General features: G+C 43.0%; 1 protein-coding gene across 1 annotated transcript in view; it reads left to right on the top strand.

Annotated features, from left to right (window-relative positions):
• The window catches only part of OSTM1 (osteoclastogenesis associated transmembrane protein 1), a 59,759-nt gene extending 54,414 nt beyond the window's left edge, over positions 1–5,345 (top strand). The window contains exon 6 of the mRNA XM_068231261.1: positions 2,547–5,345. Within this exon, the coding sequence (XP_068087362.1) occupies positions 2,547–2,602 (56 nt within the window). The 3' untranslated portion in view covers positions 2,603–5,345. The remainder of the gene's footprint in view (positions 1–2,546) is intronic.
• The last annotated feature ends 16,250 nt before the right edge of the window (positions 5,346–21,595 follow it).

The following is a 21,595-nucleotide window of genomic DNA, read 5'->3' as shown; positions in this document are numbered from 1 at the left end:
AAGGAGGCAGTAGGTGACCCATAACATCACTCAAAAACAAAAACTTGTAAATAACTCATTAAAGAATAAAGTTACGTTAAAACCAAGCACACCATTGTTTTTCTTGTGAAATTTCCAATAAGTTTGATGTCACATGACCCTCTTCCTATTGAAAAAACAAAAGTTTGATTCAAAATGGCCACCATGGTCACCACCCATCTTGAAAAGTTTTCCCCCTCTCATATACTAATGTGCCACAAACAGGAAGTTAATATCACCAACCATTTCCATTTTATTAAGATGTATCCATATAAATGGCCCACCCTGTAGTATGGCTTCACTGTGCATAAATGGGAAGAAGTATAATGGGAATGCCGTAACTGGTGGGAGTGGTATAACAGAAACCCTGTAATTTGGGCAATGCACTTTAATGAACTATAATGAAGGGACAATAGTGCAGAAATCAATGACCACCTGTGTAATAGTTCCATTAACTTTGAATAGAATGGTGGTACAATTTTTGTGCACCCTTAATGCCTTTTATACTCTAACAGAAGCCGCTTCCAGAAATGTAGACAGTGCCAGGAATTCTTCTGAGAAAACCTTGGAGGCTTTGCAAGCCATGTAATGTGTACATTTATGATTTACCAAGCATGTTCAGTTCCAGAGCAATGATGCTGAGGCAAAATTTAGATTTGACCCTCCTGGCGGTTTGCTAAAAATCCGCCAAGGGGCAGCAAATCCGTTTTTTTGTTTTTTGTTTTTTTTTTTAATTTTTTTCTTTTTCATGTAGCGAGACCAGGTCTCGCTACATGATAGCCGCTGCTCAGCGGCATCCCCCCAGCCCCTCAAAGAACGGGATCTCCTGGAGGGCTTCCCCCGTCGCCATGGCGATGGGCGGGATGACGTCATCGACGTTGTGACGTTAAAGGGGACTCCGATCCACCCCACAGCGCTGCCTGCCACTGATTGGCCAGGCAACGCACGGGGTCTGGGGGGGGGGCAGCCGTGGCGCGACAAATAGCGGCGGATCGGCGGGTGGCGGCGGTGATCGCATTGCACACGCAGCTAGTAAAGTGCTAGCTGCGTGTAGCAAATAAAAAATTATGCAAATCGGCCCAGCGGGGCCTGAGCGGTGCCTGCCGGTGGCATAGCCCGTGCTCAGCACGGGCTTACCGCCAGGGAGGTTAAAATGCTTCTGTGCCTGCTATAATTTTTTTATTTCTTGACTTTGTCCCTTTATCTTAACCCGGCACATACTGTGACAGATCCTGTGCCTCCAGTCAGATATTAGACTAAATTTCAGGGGATATCTTGTCTAATATTGATCTCGCAACTGCAGTTACTAGCTTTGTACTGACCGATGCAGAACAAAGGTATGGGAACCTTAATCACGTATTGCTTCTGCCACTATCCTACAAGCAAAGAACGGGCAAGTCTGATCAATTTTTGGTCAATATTGTGATCTTAAAGGGACTCCGAGCTCTGAGTGTAAAAAAAATTTGAACTTACCCGGGGCTTTCTCCATCCCAGCCCTGGTCGGGACGTCCCACGCCGGCCCCCTGGCTCTTCTCCCGGCGGCTGTCCGCATAGCGCGGACAGGCCGGGCCCCCGGGCGACACTGGCGAGTGTCGGGGCTTCTTCTTCCCTATACGTCATGAATGACGTCATGACGGCGGCCGGCGTGACAGCACGGCGCTACGCGATTAAACCGCGCATGCGCCGTGCTGTCACGCCGGCCGCCGTCATGACGCGCGGCGGCCGGCGTGTGAAGTCATTCGTGACGTATAGGGAAGAAGCCCCGACACTCGCCAGTGTCGCCCGGGGGACCGGCCTGTCCGCGCTATGCGGACAGCCGCCGGGAGAAGAGCCAGGAGGCCGGCGTGGGACGTCCCGACCAGGGCTGGGATGGTGAAAGCCCCGGGTAAGTTCAAATTTTATTTTTACTCAGAGCTCGGAGTCCCTTTAATATCGACGGAGTCAAGAGGATAGGTTTGAGAAACACTACTTTATGGTGCCCATACCTGGTACAAATTTTTTTTTTTTTTTGTCCAATTAGATAATTTAATTTGATTATTCTGTTAAATCAAATATAGAGATTTTTCCAACATGTCCAATCAGATTTTTATTGAAGAAAAAAATAATGGATAATTGTTTGTTTTTCTTGACCAAAAAAAAAGGATTAGTTTTGACTTTCCTTCGATTTGGTCAAATAAAGGGGAAAATCAAACCTTTTTATTGTACCATGTATGGGCGCCATTAGACTATAGCCGGGACATTGTACTGTTGTAGAGATTAGTTGCAATCTTAAATTAATGCAGTTTGTAAATTGCTGCAGAAAGTATCAGCGCTAATACTGATCATAATCGCCTGCAGCAGTAGATCAGGGGAGGTTTATTTGTCAAACACATATAGCATACCAAGCGATGTACAGAATGCAGGAAAGACTTGTGCCGTATAATTTTATTGATGGAAAATGTTTTATCATCAAGCTTTTATTCCCCATGCTATATTGTTTTATCTCTCCTTTTTTCACAGCCATAATAATAAAATATTCTGTTTTGTAGCCAAGAGGTTAAAATCGGGTACCAGTATGACCCATGTACAGGACAAAAGTACATGAAGGAGCACGGGGAAGGAAAGAAGATTTGCACTAGAAGATAATACAGTATTTAGCTTGGAATGGACACATTCTATGCAAGGACGTTTTTGATCTTGGTGTCACGAGCCTTGTAGGGTCACAATGGGCCTTTTCATTACTGGAGAAGCATGAATGTCAGCATCTCTCTATATATTTACTGGTACTTTCACCATGTTCAGTTTACTATTTTTTTTTTTTCTTACATGTCAGTATTTGTTGTACTCAAAGGAGAGGTTTAGTGTGTTAATCAATGTACTTTACTTTGACACTCCTCGAATAGTGATTACATCTTTTCCACACTTAAGCTGTGCTTTATGAACCTCTCCATAAATTTATACTGTTCTGTCTGTATATATATTTTTGCAGAAAACCTTAGTCTTTTTATATCCCCATTCTACTTCAGATATATGTTGCAGATTGTCACTTACACTGGTCACTTAGGAAATCATTCACAAGTGCATAACTACTTTAGAACCCGCTATCGCATTGCTCGGAGAAAGGGGTAACATCATTTCCTTTGTATTTTACTGATAGGACTTTTATCGTTGAGTGGGTATTTCTGTTGAATGCACCAGGGAGATCATTGCAAGTTATTGTGTTGACATCCATTGTGCTCCAATTCCAGCTCCCCTGGATTAGCTAGAATGCTGCCTGCCATACAGATTGTAGGAGCATTACCTTGATTTGGTGAATCATATGATTGAGAGCTGTTCAAAGCAATCTTTCATTTATGCTAATAAAAGCTGGTTTATATCTGCCAAGTTGCAGAATGACAGCTTTGATTCCGTAATCAGTGGCTTTTTGAGCACATTCATGCTAAGTAGGGCTGAAAGTCATTACTACGGGATAGGGCAGTTAAGAGCTTTACCGGTGAAGCAGCTTTAATTTACTTTCCTGGCTTTGTAGCCAATTAAAATCATTCAAAAACAGCTTAGTTTTTCGAGATTTTATAGAAACTAATTTCTGCTTTTCCAGTACTTGAAGAAACAGTTATTTTGTTAAACTAGCTTAATTTGCTCTTGTTTTACTAGGTCATTTCTCTCTGAATAATTTACCTGCATTGTGTTTTCTGAAAGTGACTAATGTTTAAAGAACTTGTAAGGCAGAGAGCAGCAACTAAAGCACAGTAACCTATAGGAAGTGGTTGCAGATTTTCTTTCATTGTTCTATTAACACTGTTAGCAAATTATGAAAGATTGGTTCTTTCTTGTTACTGCATCATATGACCTTTTGCATTCTGCGGTTATAATTGCCGGTGTTACACCAGATTGTATATAGACTGTAGGTAGAGGTTGCACAAGAATGATCTTTCATGATTGATTCAGGTGATACTTTACCTACAATCACTTGTCTCACTGCTGAGTAGCACATTCTCTCCTATGGGTAAGAGGGCCAGGTGGGGGGGGGGGGAGATCTCCCCAGTGGGATCAAGGGCTAGCTATTGCCAACTATTTACAACCTTGGTGGATTGTTGAAGAGGCTCCCTTATTGGGGAACACTTGTACACATACTGTCACCTGAAACTATCATTAATGAAAGGGACAGTTCTCTGAACAGGGGCTCAGATCTATGCAGGGTGATAAGCCACATCGCCGCGTGTAGACCCACCTTTACATTTTCCACTATCTTTTAATCTATCACAGAAAGTTACACTTTATTTGTGCTTGGAGCACATCAGGATGACCTTTTCAAGTTAAAAAAGGACCACTTTTTTGCTATGATTGAAGAAAAAAAAGATTGTTGTGATGACAATAATAGTGCGTGTAGGCACCGAAAATAATAATAAAAAAGGCTTAATGATTAAAGCAAACCTGAAGTGAGAGGAATATGAAAGCTGAGATATTTATTTCCTTTTAAACAATACTAGTTGCCTGGCAATCCAGCTGATCTCTTTGGCTGCAGTAGTATCTGGATCACACACCTGAAAAAAGCATGTGGATAATCCAGTCAGAATCTGATCTGCATGCTTGTTTAGGGTCTATGGCTAAGGGCCTGTTTCCACTTGTACCGCACGCAGCAGTGAGACGCGCGGCGGCACTTCCGGGTGTGCAGGAACGCAGGCGAATCCCATGCACGGCTATGGGATTCGCAGCCTCCCGCGCAAAAAACTGTGGGCAGTGTCAGCTGAATCGCTAGGGTAAGCTATGCGGCTGGCGGCGCCATAGCTTTCTATGACAGAGTTTCCCTGCGCGATTTGCCTGCGGGGAAACTGCGGATTCTGAGCGGTTTCCGCTCCAGTGGAAATGGGCACTTAAAGTTATTAGAGGCACAGGATCAGTAGGATAGCCAGTCAATTTGCACTGCTGAAAATGAAATAAATGTTAGCCTCCATATTGCTGTCACTTCAGGTGCATTTTAACTACCTCAAAACCGCATCACGCCAATGGGCGTGATCGCGGCGGCAGCCCCAGGACCGCCTAATGCCAATTGGTGTCAAGTCCTGGGGCCGGCTACTGCAGGAGATCGCGTGCAGGCTGTGCGCGCGGATCTCCTGCTTGGGAGACTGTTAGACAACTGTTTCGCCGTCTGCGATCTGCAGCAGCGATGTACTGGGGACAGCCGAGTGACACGGCTGTCCCCCTGAGGCACAAGAGAGCGATTGGCTCTCATAGGTTGAAGCCTATGACAGCCAATCGCCATGATTGGCTGACTGTGGGGAGGGAGGGGAAAAAAAATTCAAAAATATGTTACATTTATTTAAAAATAAATATTGATGAAAAAAATACACGGGGGGGGGGGGGGGGGGGTGTTGAATCGGACCCCACCAACAGAGAGCTTTGTTGGTGGGGAGAAAAGGGGGGGGGAGGGAATCTCTGGTGTGCTGTGTGGCCCTGCAGCCTGGCCTTAGCGCTGCAGTGGCCTATTTTGAAAGAAAATAGCGTGGTCTTTAGGCGGGTTTAGCACTGTGGTCCTGAAGTGGTTAAAGCATGAAAAACACTTGGCCTAACTATATAAAAAATGTGTGTGTATATTATACAGTTTCTGCAGACCATTGGTTGCAGTCTTCTGATTCCTGCAGCACCCCACAAACCTGTGATATGGGCTTGAAAACTGACTGGCCAGGTTAAATGTTTCAACCAGTCATTCAGTTAATCTTAAATTTCATGTAGGGAATTATGTTGCTATCAACAGCCACAAAACCTGACATTTACTCAACAAATGTCTGCTGAAACAATGTTGCTAGGCACTGCACAGAATACTCTGTAATGTTTGTGAACATGGCAGCTCTGTGTCAAATCCACTAAAAGAGCTCATGGAATTAGCAAGCATGATTGCAACCAATTCAAAGCCCATCTAAATATTAAAAAAAAAAAACACAATATAGCTAGTGCTGCCTAGCTCAGCACTATCGTAGAATGGTGCAATATTGTGTTCCGTAGTAGTGTATGTCGCTTCCTTTTCCCTACGGCAATATACTACTTTACAGTTAGGACCGTGGCATTGTCTATTTCTGGCGGTCTCACAGAGTAATGTTGGGTGTTGCACATGTGCACATACTAACTACTTTGAATGGAAAATGGGTCTGCCGGAACTAAAGGGCAGTGCTGTAGACCTAGCTTTGAAGTAAAGACAGGTGCTTGGGATGGCAAGCAGGCTGTAAACTCTACTATAGTATGGGTAGTGGTGGAGGAGCATAGTGAGCATTTCGTGAGGTTGAGCTAGGCAGTGTGTTTAGCCTTATAGACCAACTAAAGTCACATATCATAGGTACAAGTATGCAAAGATGGTTAGATGCACCATCTAATCTATCGTTGGTCTGTGAGAATACATATCGGCATACAATCAGACCTACTGGGCTAGCCAAGTTTGCAGGTTATTTCCTACAAAGAAGAGAGGAAAGGGAGAGAATGGGAAGGCCAATAGAAGTTAACTAGGAATCTCCAACTTTGGTCATTCTCCATCTCTTACATCACATGTAATTCTTATACTAGCCAAGGGTTTGGCTATACGCTATAGAATCCTTGTTCAGTCTTGCCACGCTTATGCAGTATGCAGGCCTAAAGAAATAGTCTAGTAAACAACATTTTAAAAGATTGATGCTGTAATATTTAACAAATATGTACAATAAAGATTGAATGCTATACGGCCAGCTTTTAAATCTGGGTACAATGACTGAATTTCAGTAGCTAGCTTTGCTGTGCCCTACTGATTCATATATAGTTTTTGTTTTGCTTGTAGACAAAGATGCTAAGTTTTTGTTTGCTTTCTACACAATACTTGAAAAAGGACCTGGAATATTTTTCTAATGAATTGTAGTGGTTCACACAGCTTATTTTTGTATTAGTTTACAAAAGATGTTAAAAATAGTTAGAATATATATCATGTTTTTTGTCTGATTAAATAATAAACTTAAGATTTTGTGTATTTGTTTATCACATATCCACCACTTGAAATATCACATTGATGAGAACACAAGCTCTCATCTGATGTTATTTTTGCGGTCCTTGTAAAACCTGGTACACACATCCAGTTTTGATCAGCCAATTTTTCCCACATCCATGCAGCATGAGGGGGGAACAGATACTATGAACAGATTGTGCAGGTAAGTTTTTTTTTTTTTATATAATATGTGATGTGTACACATCCTAAGTGTCTACAAACCACTCGTTGATACTCAAGACTGAACAACCTTCTGATTCAATAATTTTATGAAATCTGAAGAGAATTGGTGCCGCAACATGGCCGCCAGGTCAATCTTTCGATTTCCAGTCTAAAATGGTCAAAAGGATCAATTGAACATGCTAGAAAATCTCGTGCTAGATTGTGTGGGTGGTGATAACTGCAATCGTTATCACGATGATTGTGTCCCCTGACTGTAAAAGTGTCCCCATTTTTTGCCAGTGTGCAATATAGAAGTCTCATCTGTCCACTGCTACGACTCCTGGCCTTCTCCAGTGTCCATGTGTGACGTCACGACACTTGCCAAGTGCCACACGGTACAGGCACTAGTGGTGAAGCTGAACTGCGGATAAGGCCTGAAGTCACACCAGCAGACAGGTGAGATTTGACAGAGCATGGGAACCACTTTGGCATGTGGGGGGAGTCTGTTAGGCAGGTGATGGAGGAGGCAGTGTTAGCCTCATTTTGTATAGATTTTATGCTGACATCTATCTGAAATTGGTATGTGGTGTATGGGAAGGCAAAAGATTTCTCTCTGGATAGATTTGATCAGAGGGATCTGTCTTGTGGTCGATCTGGCCATACTTCGAGTAATCCAATCTTACCATTTCTATGTAATATAAGGGAACTGCTGAAATTATCCATTCAATATATTCACTCAGTTTACCTTATACATTAGTTGATGGCCCAGCGATGCCCGGGTATGTATTTGGCTGGTGTTGGCTTTGTCCACTTTTTCTAACCCTAACACACATTACTTAATGACCAAGTTTGTAAGCTTTGCGGTCTTTGGCATCAGTAATTTGCACTGAATCTGATTGGCTGTTTGTGGCTCCACCCACTTGTGCTCTGCTGATACTAATATACACCCTATTCTCTCAGAATGCATGCACACAGCACTGTTAAACACAATAATAAATTCCACTGATGTTTAAAATGGAGGCTCTTCAATTTAAAAAAAAAAATTGCAGTATATTGTATCAAACCAGCTCCCCTACCTCATGCTATCTTCCACCAATGTGGTCCTTATTAATTCCAAGCTGAATCAGAATTGTGCACATTTATGCAGCTTGCAAATCGCCAATTGCATTGAACCAATGTAAGTTTAGGTCCATTTCAAGCTGCATACATTAGAACAGGAAAAGCTCTGGATACAGTAGAACCTTCCTGCACCTTGGGCCATCCTGTTGTTCCAGCGGTGTTCCAAGTTGAAGTTAATTGTTATAGGCCTTTTACACTCTTCAAAGCAGGCAATTTGGTAACCGGGCAGCGCATAGACCGCAATGCTAATTTGGACTATAACGGTAGCCCGTGTATAATTTGGACGCTTGCACCGGAGTTTAGTTTTGCGTGATTGGAGACTAATTGTAGCAGAAGGGGGCACAGATATTGTCAGGGTTAATGTTAGTAGGTAGAGGGTTGGTTGGTGTGAGAAGACTATTAGGTAAAATGAACGTAGTATATTTGTATTTTTAATGATATTCTACCATTGGTATTAGCCAGTGCCCAATAGTAAAAAATATTAGTAATTTCACTAAAATTGTACTAGCAACTTCAACCAGCATCCAAATTACCGCAACACCCTTTTTCAATCTACATGTTCTTGGACAGCCTTAGGAACCAGTGTACATGAGTCCCCAAGTGGTTCTTAAGACAACTGCATCCATACCACCCATCACAAGCCCAGTACAGATGCACTCATCTTTGGAACTACTCAGGTTGCAAGAAATGTTTTACTGTGTGGGGCTGGGTGCTACTGATTTCTGGTTGCACCACTGCTATGTTCACATACATTAGCTAGAGTAGACAATGCCCATTTTTTGGGGTGAACCACACAGTTGCGCCTCCATTGGTTTCCAGAGGTGCCCTGATTATTTAGAGAAGCTAGCTTCATCAAATGAACAGCACAACCCTGTCATCCTAATCCACAACAGAAACAGTATGTATGATCCAAAGCTGCATTGATAATCAACAGAGGCTTTTCTTTGTTTGTGATCTGAGGCTCTATTGATGTGATTGGAGCCTTAGACTTTCACGTTCACCACTTGAGGACCGTAGGCTTATACCCCCCCTAGTGACCAGGCTATTTTTTTTTACAGTTCAGGGCTCTGCAGCTTTAATAGCTCACTGCAGAGCCATATAACTTAGCACACAAATGAATCCCCCCCCCCCCCTTTTTCTGCCCACCAACAGAGCTTTCAACCGTCTTCAAGGCATAAATACAGCAGCCTCCATTTACCTTTCACTTCAGTTGCTTCTTCAATTGCTGTTACTATTTGCCCGTTCAGCCATATTATATCTCAAATGGATTTTATAAAGAGAAGTCACGTGGAGCACAAGTGCCTTGCTAGTTACTTTGATTAGCACAAGTGATGATTACCCATGGATTTCAGATCTGATTCATTTTGTACAGCAGGCTAGCGGTCATTCAAGTGCAGTGGTTATTGCAAAAACATAAGTCCTATAGCAAAGGTTTATACATGTGATCTTACAGAGCTGATGTCACTAACAGCTGACCTGTCATAAGACCTACAGAAGGAGGCCAGAGGGAGTCTTAATTGTGAGGTTTGTAGTGGGTAGCACCCTGCTAGTTTCTGCTTAGAAACAGACTCACTCACATAATGGAGTGATTTTGTAATCTCTTATAAGACTATAATCTTCTAATCCGTAGACTTTGACCCAATATAGGTATAATAACCCTTTTATTTGGTGGTATATGATCTCTTGATTTAGAATAGTAAAAGAAACCATTTCACCTCTGAAGCTAGTCTGATTCGTGAGTAAAATCTCATTGCTTGGATCATGTTTCACTGCCACTTAAATTATTATGCGAAAGGGTTAAGCGATACTTGTAAGCAATTGAAGGAGACTATTGTGTTTTCATGCAGTCATCTTTTCTGATGTACATTTGTGCATGCAATATGTATACAGCTTCAGTGGTAAAAACGCACTGCTGTTCAGTCTCGTTTTTATAATGCAGCCCTGTAATATACCCTTCCATCCACTGATGAGCCTGTCTCTCTATAGAAGAAAATAAGCGTTCTTAACAATTCAATATGAAAATGCCCATTATAAGTAGAAAAAAAATGTAAAGCATGTCATTGGGACAGGAAGTAAGGGGACATCTCAATGTAAACACACTGTGCTGGTAGGACATACTTGGCTCTAGATGTTAAACTTATTTAACAAGAAAAAGAATGCTTGGTTTGTGCTCAACATCAGCAGCACCCTAAAAACATTTTAGTGGTACTTCTGTATTATACTGTCTACTGAGTTTGATTGCCTTCTGTTTAACCACTTGCCGACCAGGGCTGCATTGGCTGATCTGTGCTGCGTGGGCTCTCCAGTCCGCAGCACAGATCAGTATTATGCCAGGGCGATCAGACTTCCCCCCCCCCCCCCTTTTTTCCCCACTAGGGGGATGTCCTGCAGGGGGGGTCTGATCGCCGCCGGCCATCTACATTTTGCGGTGGGGGCTCCTCAAAGCCCCCCTCCGCAGCCATTTCCGCCCTCTGCCTCCTTACCTCCCTCCCTCTCTCCGTAATGCGCAGGACGGAGTTCCGTCCTGCGCATTGAAGGATAGGCTTCTGCCTATCAGATGCCAGCGATCCCCGGCCAATCAGAGGCCGGGGATCGCCGATCTCCTCTACGGCGCTGCTGCGCAGCAGCGCCGTATGATGTAAACAGCGGGGATTTCTTCCCCGCGTGTTTACATTTTGCCGGAGAGCCGCGATCGGCGGCTCTCCCAGGGCTGTGGAGTCGGGCAATTTTGGGTGCCTGGAGTCGGGAAAAAATGCACCGACTCCGACTCCTAATGAATTTGTAACTGTAATTAAAATAGAAAATATGATAAAATGTTCTATTTCTCAGATAATAGTCATTGAAATAATGTATATATATACAGTAATAGCTGTGCTTAGTCCACAAAAATGAAATAAACCAGTCAAAATTAGTTACTTGTGCTGCTTCAATAAAGCAGTCCCCGTATTTTTAAGGTCAGATATACATATCTGATTGTGACTGTATATATGATGTGTACACAGGAATCTCTTATATATACTAAATAACATCTATGCTGTAAGAATAAAGCCTGATGTGTAGCTGTGTCACTAATAGAGATGGTCAACGAGATGGAAATAATTCTGCATTGATGCTGATTTATGCAAATGTATGCACTCCCTTTGCTGATGAAATCAAATAATGTGATATGTTATTAAAATTTGGTTTGGTGACTACAAATTAAAGGGTAACTGAGACGGATGAAAAGTAAAGTTTTATACATACCTGGGGCTTCCTCCAGCCCCCTTTAGGCTAATCAGTCCCTCGCTGTCCTCCACCACCCGGATCTTCTGCTATGAGTCCTGGTAATTCAGCCAGTCAGCGCTGTCTGGCCGCATGCCACTCCCACAGCCAGGAACATTCTGCACCTGTGCAATAATGCTGCACAGGTGTAGTATGCTCCTGGTGGCGAAGTGTGTGCATGCGCACTACGCCTGACTGGCTCAAGTACCTGGACTCATAGCAGAAGATCCAGGTGGTGGAGGAGGACATCGAGGGACTGATTATCCTGAAGGCGGCTGGAGGAAGCCCCAGGTATGTATAAAACTTTAATTTCATCTGTCTCAAGTTTACTTTATTACACAGTAGTACTATACTCTACATATGCACTCCCCACAGAGCTGCAGGGAATCCACTGAGAATGCTGTGCACATTGAACATAGAGGTGTTGTCTGTTTACAATCTCCTCATTCCTCTGCAGAGTACCTGCACATCATTCTTACATGTACCCACACTTACATTGCCTAGGGCCTGATAGATGTTCTTTGTTCCGGTTTGTACCTTTTACAAGTACTCTTACCAAGGACTAGTTTAAGTCTAAAGGGAATAAATATAGTAGTCTACATATCCTTCTCACTTCAGTTGTCTTGTAAAATTCCTAAGCGTTGGCAGTTAAGAGACGAATTTCGTGTTACATACTTTTAATTAACAACATTGTAATATGCAAATTAGAGGAGTTGGAGTCGGTGGAATCCTAAACTGAGGAGTCGGAGTCGGTGGATTTTTGGACCGACTCCACAGCCCTGGGCTCTCCGGCTGTTCACGGAGACACCCTCCGTGAACTGACATGGAAAGGCCGCTCAATCCAGCGGCCGTTTCCATGGTAACCCGCAGACGACCAGTTTACGCCGATCGGCATTAGCTGGTTGTCAAGAGGTTAAAAGATATTGGGCCTGATCCAGTTCACTTTTTCTCCTATGTTTTTTCCTAAGTGTTATTTCACAACTACTCAATGTAATGCCTATTAAGCCACCAGCAAGCAAAAAAATAATTTTGACAGTACCTTTTCACCTACTTTTTGGTACTTTTTAAACCGCAGAGTGCTTAAACGTTATTTTAACAGAAGATGAAAATGATCTACTAGGAGAAAAACTGAATTGGATTGGGACCGTTAATTCTCTTTTGAAAATCTACATTTTGTTGGAAAGTCAAGAATGTTGGCTTTCCTTTGCATTATTCCCTACATCAGTATGTGGCTTAGTTCCTCAGTTAGGGGGTGTTGAATGAGGGGTATCCACACCTTTTAAAGCGGAATTAAACCCACTTTTTTTTTTCTTTGCTCTATAACATTATTTACAGCTTATTAAATACTACCACCATATTTTTTTTTTTTTTTACTAGAACAGCATTCAAAAGGTTAAAAACTGGACTTACATGCTCCCTGCAGTAAAAGCTGGATGCATCTGAACTGGAGATAACATTATCTTGCGTTCACTTAATTGTATCAAGTGAGCAATGTGACATTCTCTGTGCACAAGCTCCTGTCCTGGACACAGACAGACATTCAAAGCATTTCTGCCTTCAATACAAGATGAATAAAATGCAAAGGCAGCTCTCAAAGCAAAAAACTGTGCTTTTGGGAACTTGTAATTTCTAAATTAATAATACTTATGCACAAATGCAAATATGATAACCGTATAGCATATAACAAGTAGGAAAACATATTTTATTGAATATTATGTCAGGGTTTTATACCGCTTTAACGTGCGATTCCCCACTTTACTGGAATCATTGTACCCATGCCCGCTCGCTGGGCTGCAGGTTTGGTCCTTGCTTGCACACCAGGACCCTTACCCGCTTGCTGGGCTTCGAACTGGAATATCAGGTAGCCAGGTTGGTGCTGCTAGCAGCCAGGCACAATGGGCACCACTGGTTACACACACCCCTAACTCAGGAATGGTGCATCACACTGACTCATATGAAAGCCAAGATTCTCATATTTCCAACAATATGTAGATTTCCAAATGGCAGTAAAAGTCTTTTAAACAGGACAGTCAAATTTGGTAGATGGTATAATACGTAAGTACCTGTTTAGGTCCTACCTAACAAAACATTTGCTGGACTTGAGCAGATGTAGAGGACCCTTATGCTGGGAATACACGGGTAGATTATGCGCCGGAATCGAGCGTCCCCGCGGCCGCCCGGATTGATTCCCGCACATCCCCGCGGACACTTCCTAATCAGCGCTTCATTTTTTCTATTGTCCTGCCCGCCGGTATCGAGCGTGGAATCGATCCGGCGGGCAATTGGACCTGTCGGCAATTATCAATCGAGCCATCAGCTGCTCGATTGATAACAAGTATCCACCCGTGTATGCCCAGCATTACAGAGACATGTCTTAAAAAGTTGGCTCTTGAAAGGGGCATTCCCTGAAGATTAGAGCCTTAGTTCTCTGGTAAAATGTTTTCTTTCTTCAAGGCATAGGTGGCAGTTGGGGAGAGAAGGAGATGGGCGGGCTGATGGCTCGATTAATAATTTCCGACAGGTCCGATTGCCCGCCGGATTGATTCCGTGCTCGATTCCGGCGGGCAGGACAATAGAAAAAAACGAAGCGGTGATTAGGAAGCGCCCGCGAGGATGAGCGGGAATCGATCCGGGGCGGCCGTGGGGATGCACTGGCATCGAGCCGCTGGCTCGATTCCGGCGCATAATCTACCCGTATATTCCCAGCATAAGGAGGCAGATCATGACTAGGTAAAATGGTTGGTACTGGTATTGGTGCAATCAGAATTATTAGAGAAGTTACTGTAAATTACAGCTTTGGTTTAATCTCTTGAGTGGGAAAGGAGGAGAGATCCTCAGGAAGGCTTTAGCAAATCTGAAGTGTCTTGCTGCAGATAAAAAATGCCTGCAGAATCACATTTAGGCCTTGTTGACATTATAAATTGCCAGCGCAATCGCAAGTGCTGAGCACTTTTCAGAGTTTTTTTTAAAGCGATGTTTTTTGGGGCGTTTTTAGAGCAATTTGCGATTTAGCAAAGCGCATTTGTCAGAGCTTTTGTGTGGCGATTAGTGGGTTTTTTTCTGCAATCAATCAGGAAGTGAACTCTTTGACCTGGGACTAATTCTCATTAATGTTACTTTTGGAAAAAGTGCTCACAAAATTGCTTATCCAAGCACTTTTTCAATCGCTTAGCGATTTTCCTATACCTTGCATTGAATAACAAACGCTCAGGAAATGACCCGCATTGGGAATTGGAAAGAAAGAAAGCTCATTGCTCATGTGAGTGAGAGCTCTCACATTGAGAATCATTGCACACTCGATTTTAAAAATCGGCAGTGCTTTAAAAAAAACAAAAAAAAAACGCTTGTGTGAACAAGCCCATAATGATAGTATATGGTGCTGGTGCGTCTGGAGCCATATATGTTTCCTCATAATGTTTAAAAAAAGATATAACCTATACTATTTTCCTGCAAAACATGCGATTTTCAATAGGAATCAATGGCTAGTGTAAAAAAAAAAAAAACGCTAGATAAAATGCTCTGCAAATTGCACAATTGTGTGGCAAAATGCTTGCGAGGACTCATCTGTGATTCCTGCAGATGCAAGTGTGATCCCACCCTCAGTGTAGAGGCAGAAGGTTCTTGCAGTGGTAAATTTAGTAAGCTTCAGAGTTGAGGCAGAAGGTTGTTGTAGTTGTCTAGCTATTTTATGTATTTATATTTTTAAAAAGCAGAAGTACCACCAACTTCTTTTTTTCTTAATGTTTTAAATACATGCATCATTGAACACCACCATTCCAGCTGCACCATTTATAAGATACTTGCATTGGGGCAGGTAGAAACCTCAAAAATATTCTGTAAGATCCAGAAATTGGTTAGTCTAAAGTGACCTTGTAGTGAGAGGAAAATTGAGGCTATCATATTTATTTCCTTTTAAACAATGCCAATTTTCTATCAGTCCTACTGATCGTTAGTTTCTAATACTTAAATGTGAACCTGAACCGAGTAAAATGATTTAAAATAAGCACATGATGTACCAGCAAATGAATATTACATACTTACCTCATTGTCAGATCCTCTCAGAAGCTCCCCATTTTCTTCTTACAATGATTCCTCGAGTTCTGACAAGATTTTGTCATTTGCTGTCTGTAATAAATGAAAGGACAACTGATGATCAAGGTAATGTCCATGATTCCCTATAGCTCAAGTGGGCAATATTACAGTTTAACAGTGTGCTGGCCAGGAAGCTGCTATGAGGTAATGGCCATTTTCAAAATGGAGGACAGAGAATTCCATTAATTACACTGGACAACCTGGACGCAGGAGAGGAGAAAAAGATTGATGAGTAGACTACACGGAAGGTAAGTATGATGTGTGTGTTTATTTTGACTTTCTATTTTCAGTTCAGGTTTGCTCTAAGCCTCTGACCTGGAACAAATATGCAGATCAGGTGTTCTGCTAAAGTTTGACTTCACTAACTAATTCTTATTTCAGGAGTGTACATCTGACACCAATGAAGTCAGGACAATCGGGCAGGTGACCGTTTAAGCGGAAATAAATATTGCAACATCCATATTCCTCATTGTGATTAAGCAATATCCATGAGTGCTACTTGTGGCTGAGCCTAGACAATCCAAGGAGTAAAGTGAAGTAAACACTCCAAGTGCTGGGTGCTTGATGAAATTGCATAGCAATGTCAAGCTACTTGCTACCGTATATGCGAACACAGTCCATCAGCACACCAGGTTAGATACAACACACTTTATTGTGCAGTATCCCACATCAGAAAAACTGACAATTGTGGAACATGTAGTACCCATTGCCTTGATAAATGTTTTTGATGTGAGATACTGCACAATAAAGTGTGTTGCATCTACGTTGGTATGCTGATGGACTGTGTTTGCATATGAGCCTAGACAAAGCAGCTTTTGAAATCTCCTGAAATATGAATTGAGTGAATCTTGAGATTGTGCTTGCTCATGACTCCACTCATGGGCAGAAGAGAAAGCGGGATCCAGCACTGGAACGTGGCATGTAGAAGGACCCGGGAAAGCTGCTGGACAACCCATAGGCTACCACCTACCGAGGTAAGTTTAAACTTCTGTGTTTACCTTTGTTTCAGGTTTGCTTAGTTCAGAAAAAGAAAGCAGCCAAATAAAATTATTGACAAGAATATCTTCTGGAGGCCAGCTTTCAGTAACTGCAGTGATGGACAATGGTACTGCAACAAAATTTTACTCCATATTCTAGGGGAAGATCTGCTCAATATATTAGTTTGGTGTGTGTGATGTTAGCGACTAATGGAATTCCATGCTCTCTTTTGTTGGCACTCCCTCCTAGTCCTTGGTGTTAGTGACCGGAAGGAATAGAAGCTTTACTTTCCTCTTTTTTACTATGTCATTAAATTTATCTACGCGTTCCTTGGTTTCTATTAATGTTGGATCATCCTTACACAACATCGGAGGGGGATCTTGTCACCTTACAGGTTATCTTCTATCTCCCTCTGCTGGCTACTCTTAACTATGCAAAGGGACTCCGAGCACCTCTCATGGGCATGCCTTTAAGACTTCGACCAGTACTGCAAAGTACTTAAAGCGGACCCAAACCAAACATTTTTTTAATTCAAAATATTTAGTTGTACCACTCTGACACATACAGGCTTGAAGGAGTGTTAATTTATCTTTGTGAGCATTTCAGTGCATGCTTTTCACCCTTGTCTTTTCATAACTAGGGTTATACAGGTAGGTGGCTGCCATTAGCAATTCCTCCATTGCCGGACACTACCTACTCCAGCATTTTGCTGCATTTGGTCCCGGCAATTTGAAAGGAAGGGAGGGGTTCTTCCAATAAATGTAAAATATTTTATATTTGTCATCATGCAGATGAAAAAAGGCTGCTATTGATTATTATAATTTCAGAAAATACATTTTATTTCTGAAATCTTGTCATTTTAATTTGGGTCCACTTTAAAGATGCATACCTTTCTGTAGCTTGTGCTCTCCTCTTTCATTTGATGCCTGACCTGTTCTACACCAAATAGTTTTTGTTCGATTTAAAAATCGCAGCTGCCATCTTGGCTATGTTATAACTTCCGGGTCACCCCTGTCTTCTCTGTTAGAGAAGTGCATCACTGCAGGAAGAGGACGTGACAAGCATAGCCATTGCAAGAGGCTCCTCCAGAGGGGTCATAGCACGACTTTGTTGGAAGTCATCTGTCTTAAAGGCATGCCCATGAGAGCTGCTCGGAGTCCCTTTAAAAGGAACCCTAGGCGAGAGAGATACGGAGGCTGTCATGTTTATTTCGTTGTAAACAATGCCAGTAGCATGGCAGCCCTGTTGATCTTCTGGCATAAGTAGTGTCTGAGTTAAAATCCTGGAACAAGCATATGGCTAATCCAGTAAAACCCGAGTCAGTGTACCTAGTCTGCTGCATGCTTGCTCAAGGTCTGTGACTAGTATTAGAGTCACAGTATCAGGAGAACTGCTAGGCAACTGGTATTGTTTAAAAGGAAATAAATATGACAGCCTCCATATCCCTCTCACCTCGAGTTCCCTTTAACAGAAGGTATTCTGTTTAAAGCGGATGGACCTGAACTCAGAAATTCCTCCCTGCTCTAAAAGATAAGCAACAGCAAAATAGCCTTTAAAGGATTCCAAAGCCGAAATCAATAAGAGAAATGGGGGAGCAGGTATGTATGGTGAGATGTCCTGATGCTCACCACTCCCCCGTTTTCCATTCTGCCTCTCTGCTGCCTCTAAATGCTCTGCCGGCACCCTCTTCCGGTTGCCTGGATCGGGTATCACTGCTCATGATGTCACGATGATGTCATGCGCAGAGCAATCCTGGCCACGGTCCTGGCAGCCTCCATATCCCTCTCCCTTCAGTTGTCCTTTAAGGAATGCTTGAGTTGGTATGTTCAGAGAACAGCGGAGATGGGCACCTGGTATCTACGATTACGGTAATCTCTTCCATAGGGAGAAAACTGTGTGTTGAAGTTATAACTTGAGATACAGTAGTCACACCTCTAGTAATCCAAAAGACAGTGTCAGGGAGTGAGACTATATGGGAAATGCAGCATTGCCCCACAGGGGGGGGTCTCAGGCAATAAGCCCTAGAAACCATGTGCCTTCTTGCCGAGCCTTCAATCCTGTAGGGCAAATCTGTGGATGGGAGTGATTGGTGTAGTAGCGTTATTTGCTCCTGCCTCTAGGAAGGCAGACAAATTCCCACTCAGCAAACTATGGGACAGTAAACTCTCAGCAGAATTAGGGATCTGATCAGGCATCCAGGTTTGAAGGAATCTCTAAGTAATACAGCAGGAAAATCAGGCAAAGCAAGATTCCCCTTTAGTCATTGGTCAGATCAAGGTTATGAGTAGCAGCAAGGGAAAGATCCCTTGCCCCTTCATCTGCACTTTTCAGTAATGAATATAATTAAAAGTCTTATCATTTTTTTTCCAGGTGTGGTAGTGATGAAAAGCTGCACCTGAGAGCACAAAAGTTGACATCACGGGTTATAAATTTCAGAATGTACCGATAAATCAGAGAGAGGAAAAGCTCACCGTTCAACCATCCATGGAAATGAGGCCTTACCTTACGAATCTAGAGGCCCCAGTTTAAAGACCTATCTGTAAGCGGTGCAACGCTAAGGCCTATTGATTTTTGCACTCCTACACGGGAAGTTGAACTGTGTGCTCAGAAAGCATTTACCAGGCAGCAGCGAGCAGTTACCAGGCAGCAGCAAGCAGTTGTGAGGGTTTGAGAGGCTTCTCACTGTACAGGTCCTTCTCAAAAAATTAGCATATTGTGATAACGTTCATTATTTTCTGCAATGTACTGATAAACATAAGACTTTCATATATTTTAGATTCATTACACACAACTGAAGTAGTTCAAGCCTTTTATTGTTTTAATATTGATTATTTTGGCATACAGCTCATGAAAACCCAAAATTCCTATCTCAAAAAATTAGCATATCATGAAAAGTGTTATAAATCACCTTTACTCCGGCACCAGCACTCCCTTAGAGGTGCACCTCACAGAATGTGAGCTGACTCGACTCTTCTCACAGCAAGTATTATAGGAGATAGAACTTCTTTAGGCTTCCAAGTTCCAAGTTGTTTATTCAGTAAACAGATATACAGATACAGTTCGTTACATCTTAGCAAAGCAGATTCTTGCGTTGTTACAGCTTCGTGATTACCTTCCTGCTGAAGGTAATCAGGTCCTCTTATGTCTATACTACGTTACATCTAGACTACCTATGTACAGCATACATTATATCAGATTACATAAACAAAGGAAAGTAATTAGGGTTCCAGTCAGTAGATAGAGAGCATGAAAGTAAGAGTGCCCTCCGTTGGCAAATTCTGAACCTTAATACTGACCAGGAAAGAGTTAACTGTCATCATCTGAACCATCTATGATTGGTTCAGATCCCTTGTGATGTCCTGATACACACCTACTCAATTAATATTCTATGAGCCCCCTTGTCCCAGTTGCAGGAATGTTATGGCCTATGTTGATTGTTCCCGTAGTCCATTTGTCTGGGGCAGTGTAGGCCTGTGGCCTTCCTTCAGGAACATGTTCTCAGTATCTGCTTGTATCATCTGCTTCAAGCAGACACTGAGATGCATCTGCTTGCATCACAAGAAACTCTATTTAACCACCCTGGCGTTCTGATTAAATCGCCAGGGTGGCTACGGGAGGGTTTTTTTTAAATAAAAAAAAAACTATTTCATGCAGCCAACTGAAAGTTGGCTGCATGAAAGCCCACTAGAGGGCGCTCCGGAGGCGATCTTCCGATCGCCTCCGGCGCCCAGAATAAACAAGGAAGGCCGCAATGAGCGGCCTTCCTTGTTTTGCTTATATCGTCGCCATAGCGACGAGCGGAGTGACGTCATCGACGTCAGCCGACGTCCTGACGTCAGCCGCCTCCGATCCAGCCCTTAGCGCTGGCCGGAACTTTTTGTTCCGGCTGCGCAGGGCTCAGGCGGCTAGGGGGGCCCTCTTTCGCCGCTGCTCGCGGCGAATCGCCGCAGAGCGGCGGCGATCAGGCAGCACACGCGGCTGGCAAAGTGCCGGCTGCGTGTGCTGCTTTTTATTTGAATAAAATCGGCCCAGCAGGGCCTGAGCGGCAACCTCCGGCGGTGTTGGACGAGCTCAGCTCGTCCAGACCGCTCAGGTGGTTAAAGGTATACTCTGCGAACAAGCCTTTTACCTAAACCTCAGTCCAAATAACTGAGGCCTACTTAAATTATAACAATCCCCCCTAAAATGGCTTGATCCGCAGATCCCTGCTTCTGAACCCAGCAGTACCTGGTTTATTTTCTTTGTTTCACTTTTCGATGCACGTGCTCACACACCTTCTCTGCTCTAGGTGGTTATCCCTTGGAGAGAGGGCAACACCTCTTGGTCTTCCTGTAACCAGGCTCTCTGGGGATGCCCTCCTTCTAAATCTCTCTATACCACATTCTCCGCATTTGCATCACTTGCGTATCACTCACAAACTTGCATGATCACAGAAAAGTGAAACTTGTTTGTCTGTTAAGCATCGGAGCAGTGCCAGGTGTCTTCTAAAAGAACGCCTTTATACAATCAGCTCCATCATAGGTAATGCTACACCTATACCCGTAACCCTGTATATCCCTTAATTTAGAACTATTGGTTCATGAGATTGTTTATGAGGCACCAATCTCTTGACCAGGTTAATTTGTTTTGCGTAATTTAACACACAACCTCACCTGGATAATGATGCCCAAAGTTGTCATCCCCATTCTGACGACCAGTGGGTGTAGGAAGAAATTTTGAACTGCAGAGGCCCAGTCCGAGTGTCCCTGGAACATCACCGGAAACCTTTTCCACCAGGTCAGACTGGAACTCACCTGCTTATATTTGTGTTCTACCTCATTAAGATCACCTGGATCATGGTGAAATCTTACCTCTAACTTAGTGTTATGTTTGTTTAACCGTTGTAACAAAGTGTGGTCGTCTTGTGTCCAAACCTGTACCCATTTGTCCCATGGTGTGTTATCTTTCAGGATGGGAACTCCCCCTGAAGCTTTGAACTTTAGA

The sequence above is a fragment of the Hyperolius riggenbachi genome, chromosome 4 (genome assembly GCF_040937935.1).
Source record: "Hyperolius riggenbachi isolate aHypRig1 chromosome 4, aHypRig1.pri, whole genome shotgun sequence".
NCBI classification, from domain to species: Eukaryota; Metazoa; Chordata; class Amphibia; order Anura; family Hyperoliidae; genus Hyperolius; species Hyperolius riggenbachi.
Note: the sequence above shows the minus strand (reverse complement) of the source record. Positions and strands in the feature narration are given on the sequence as shown.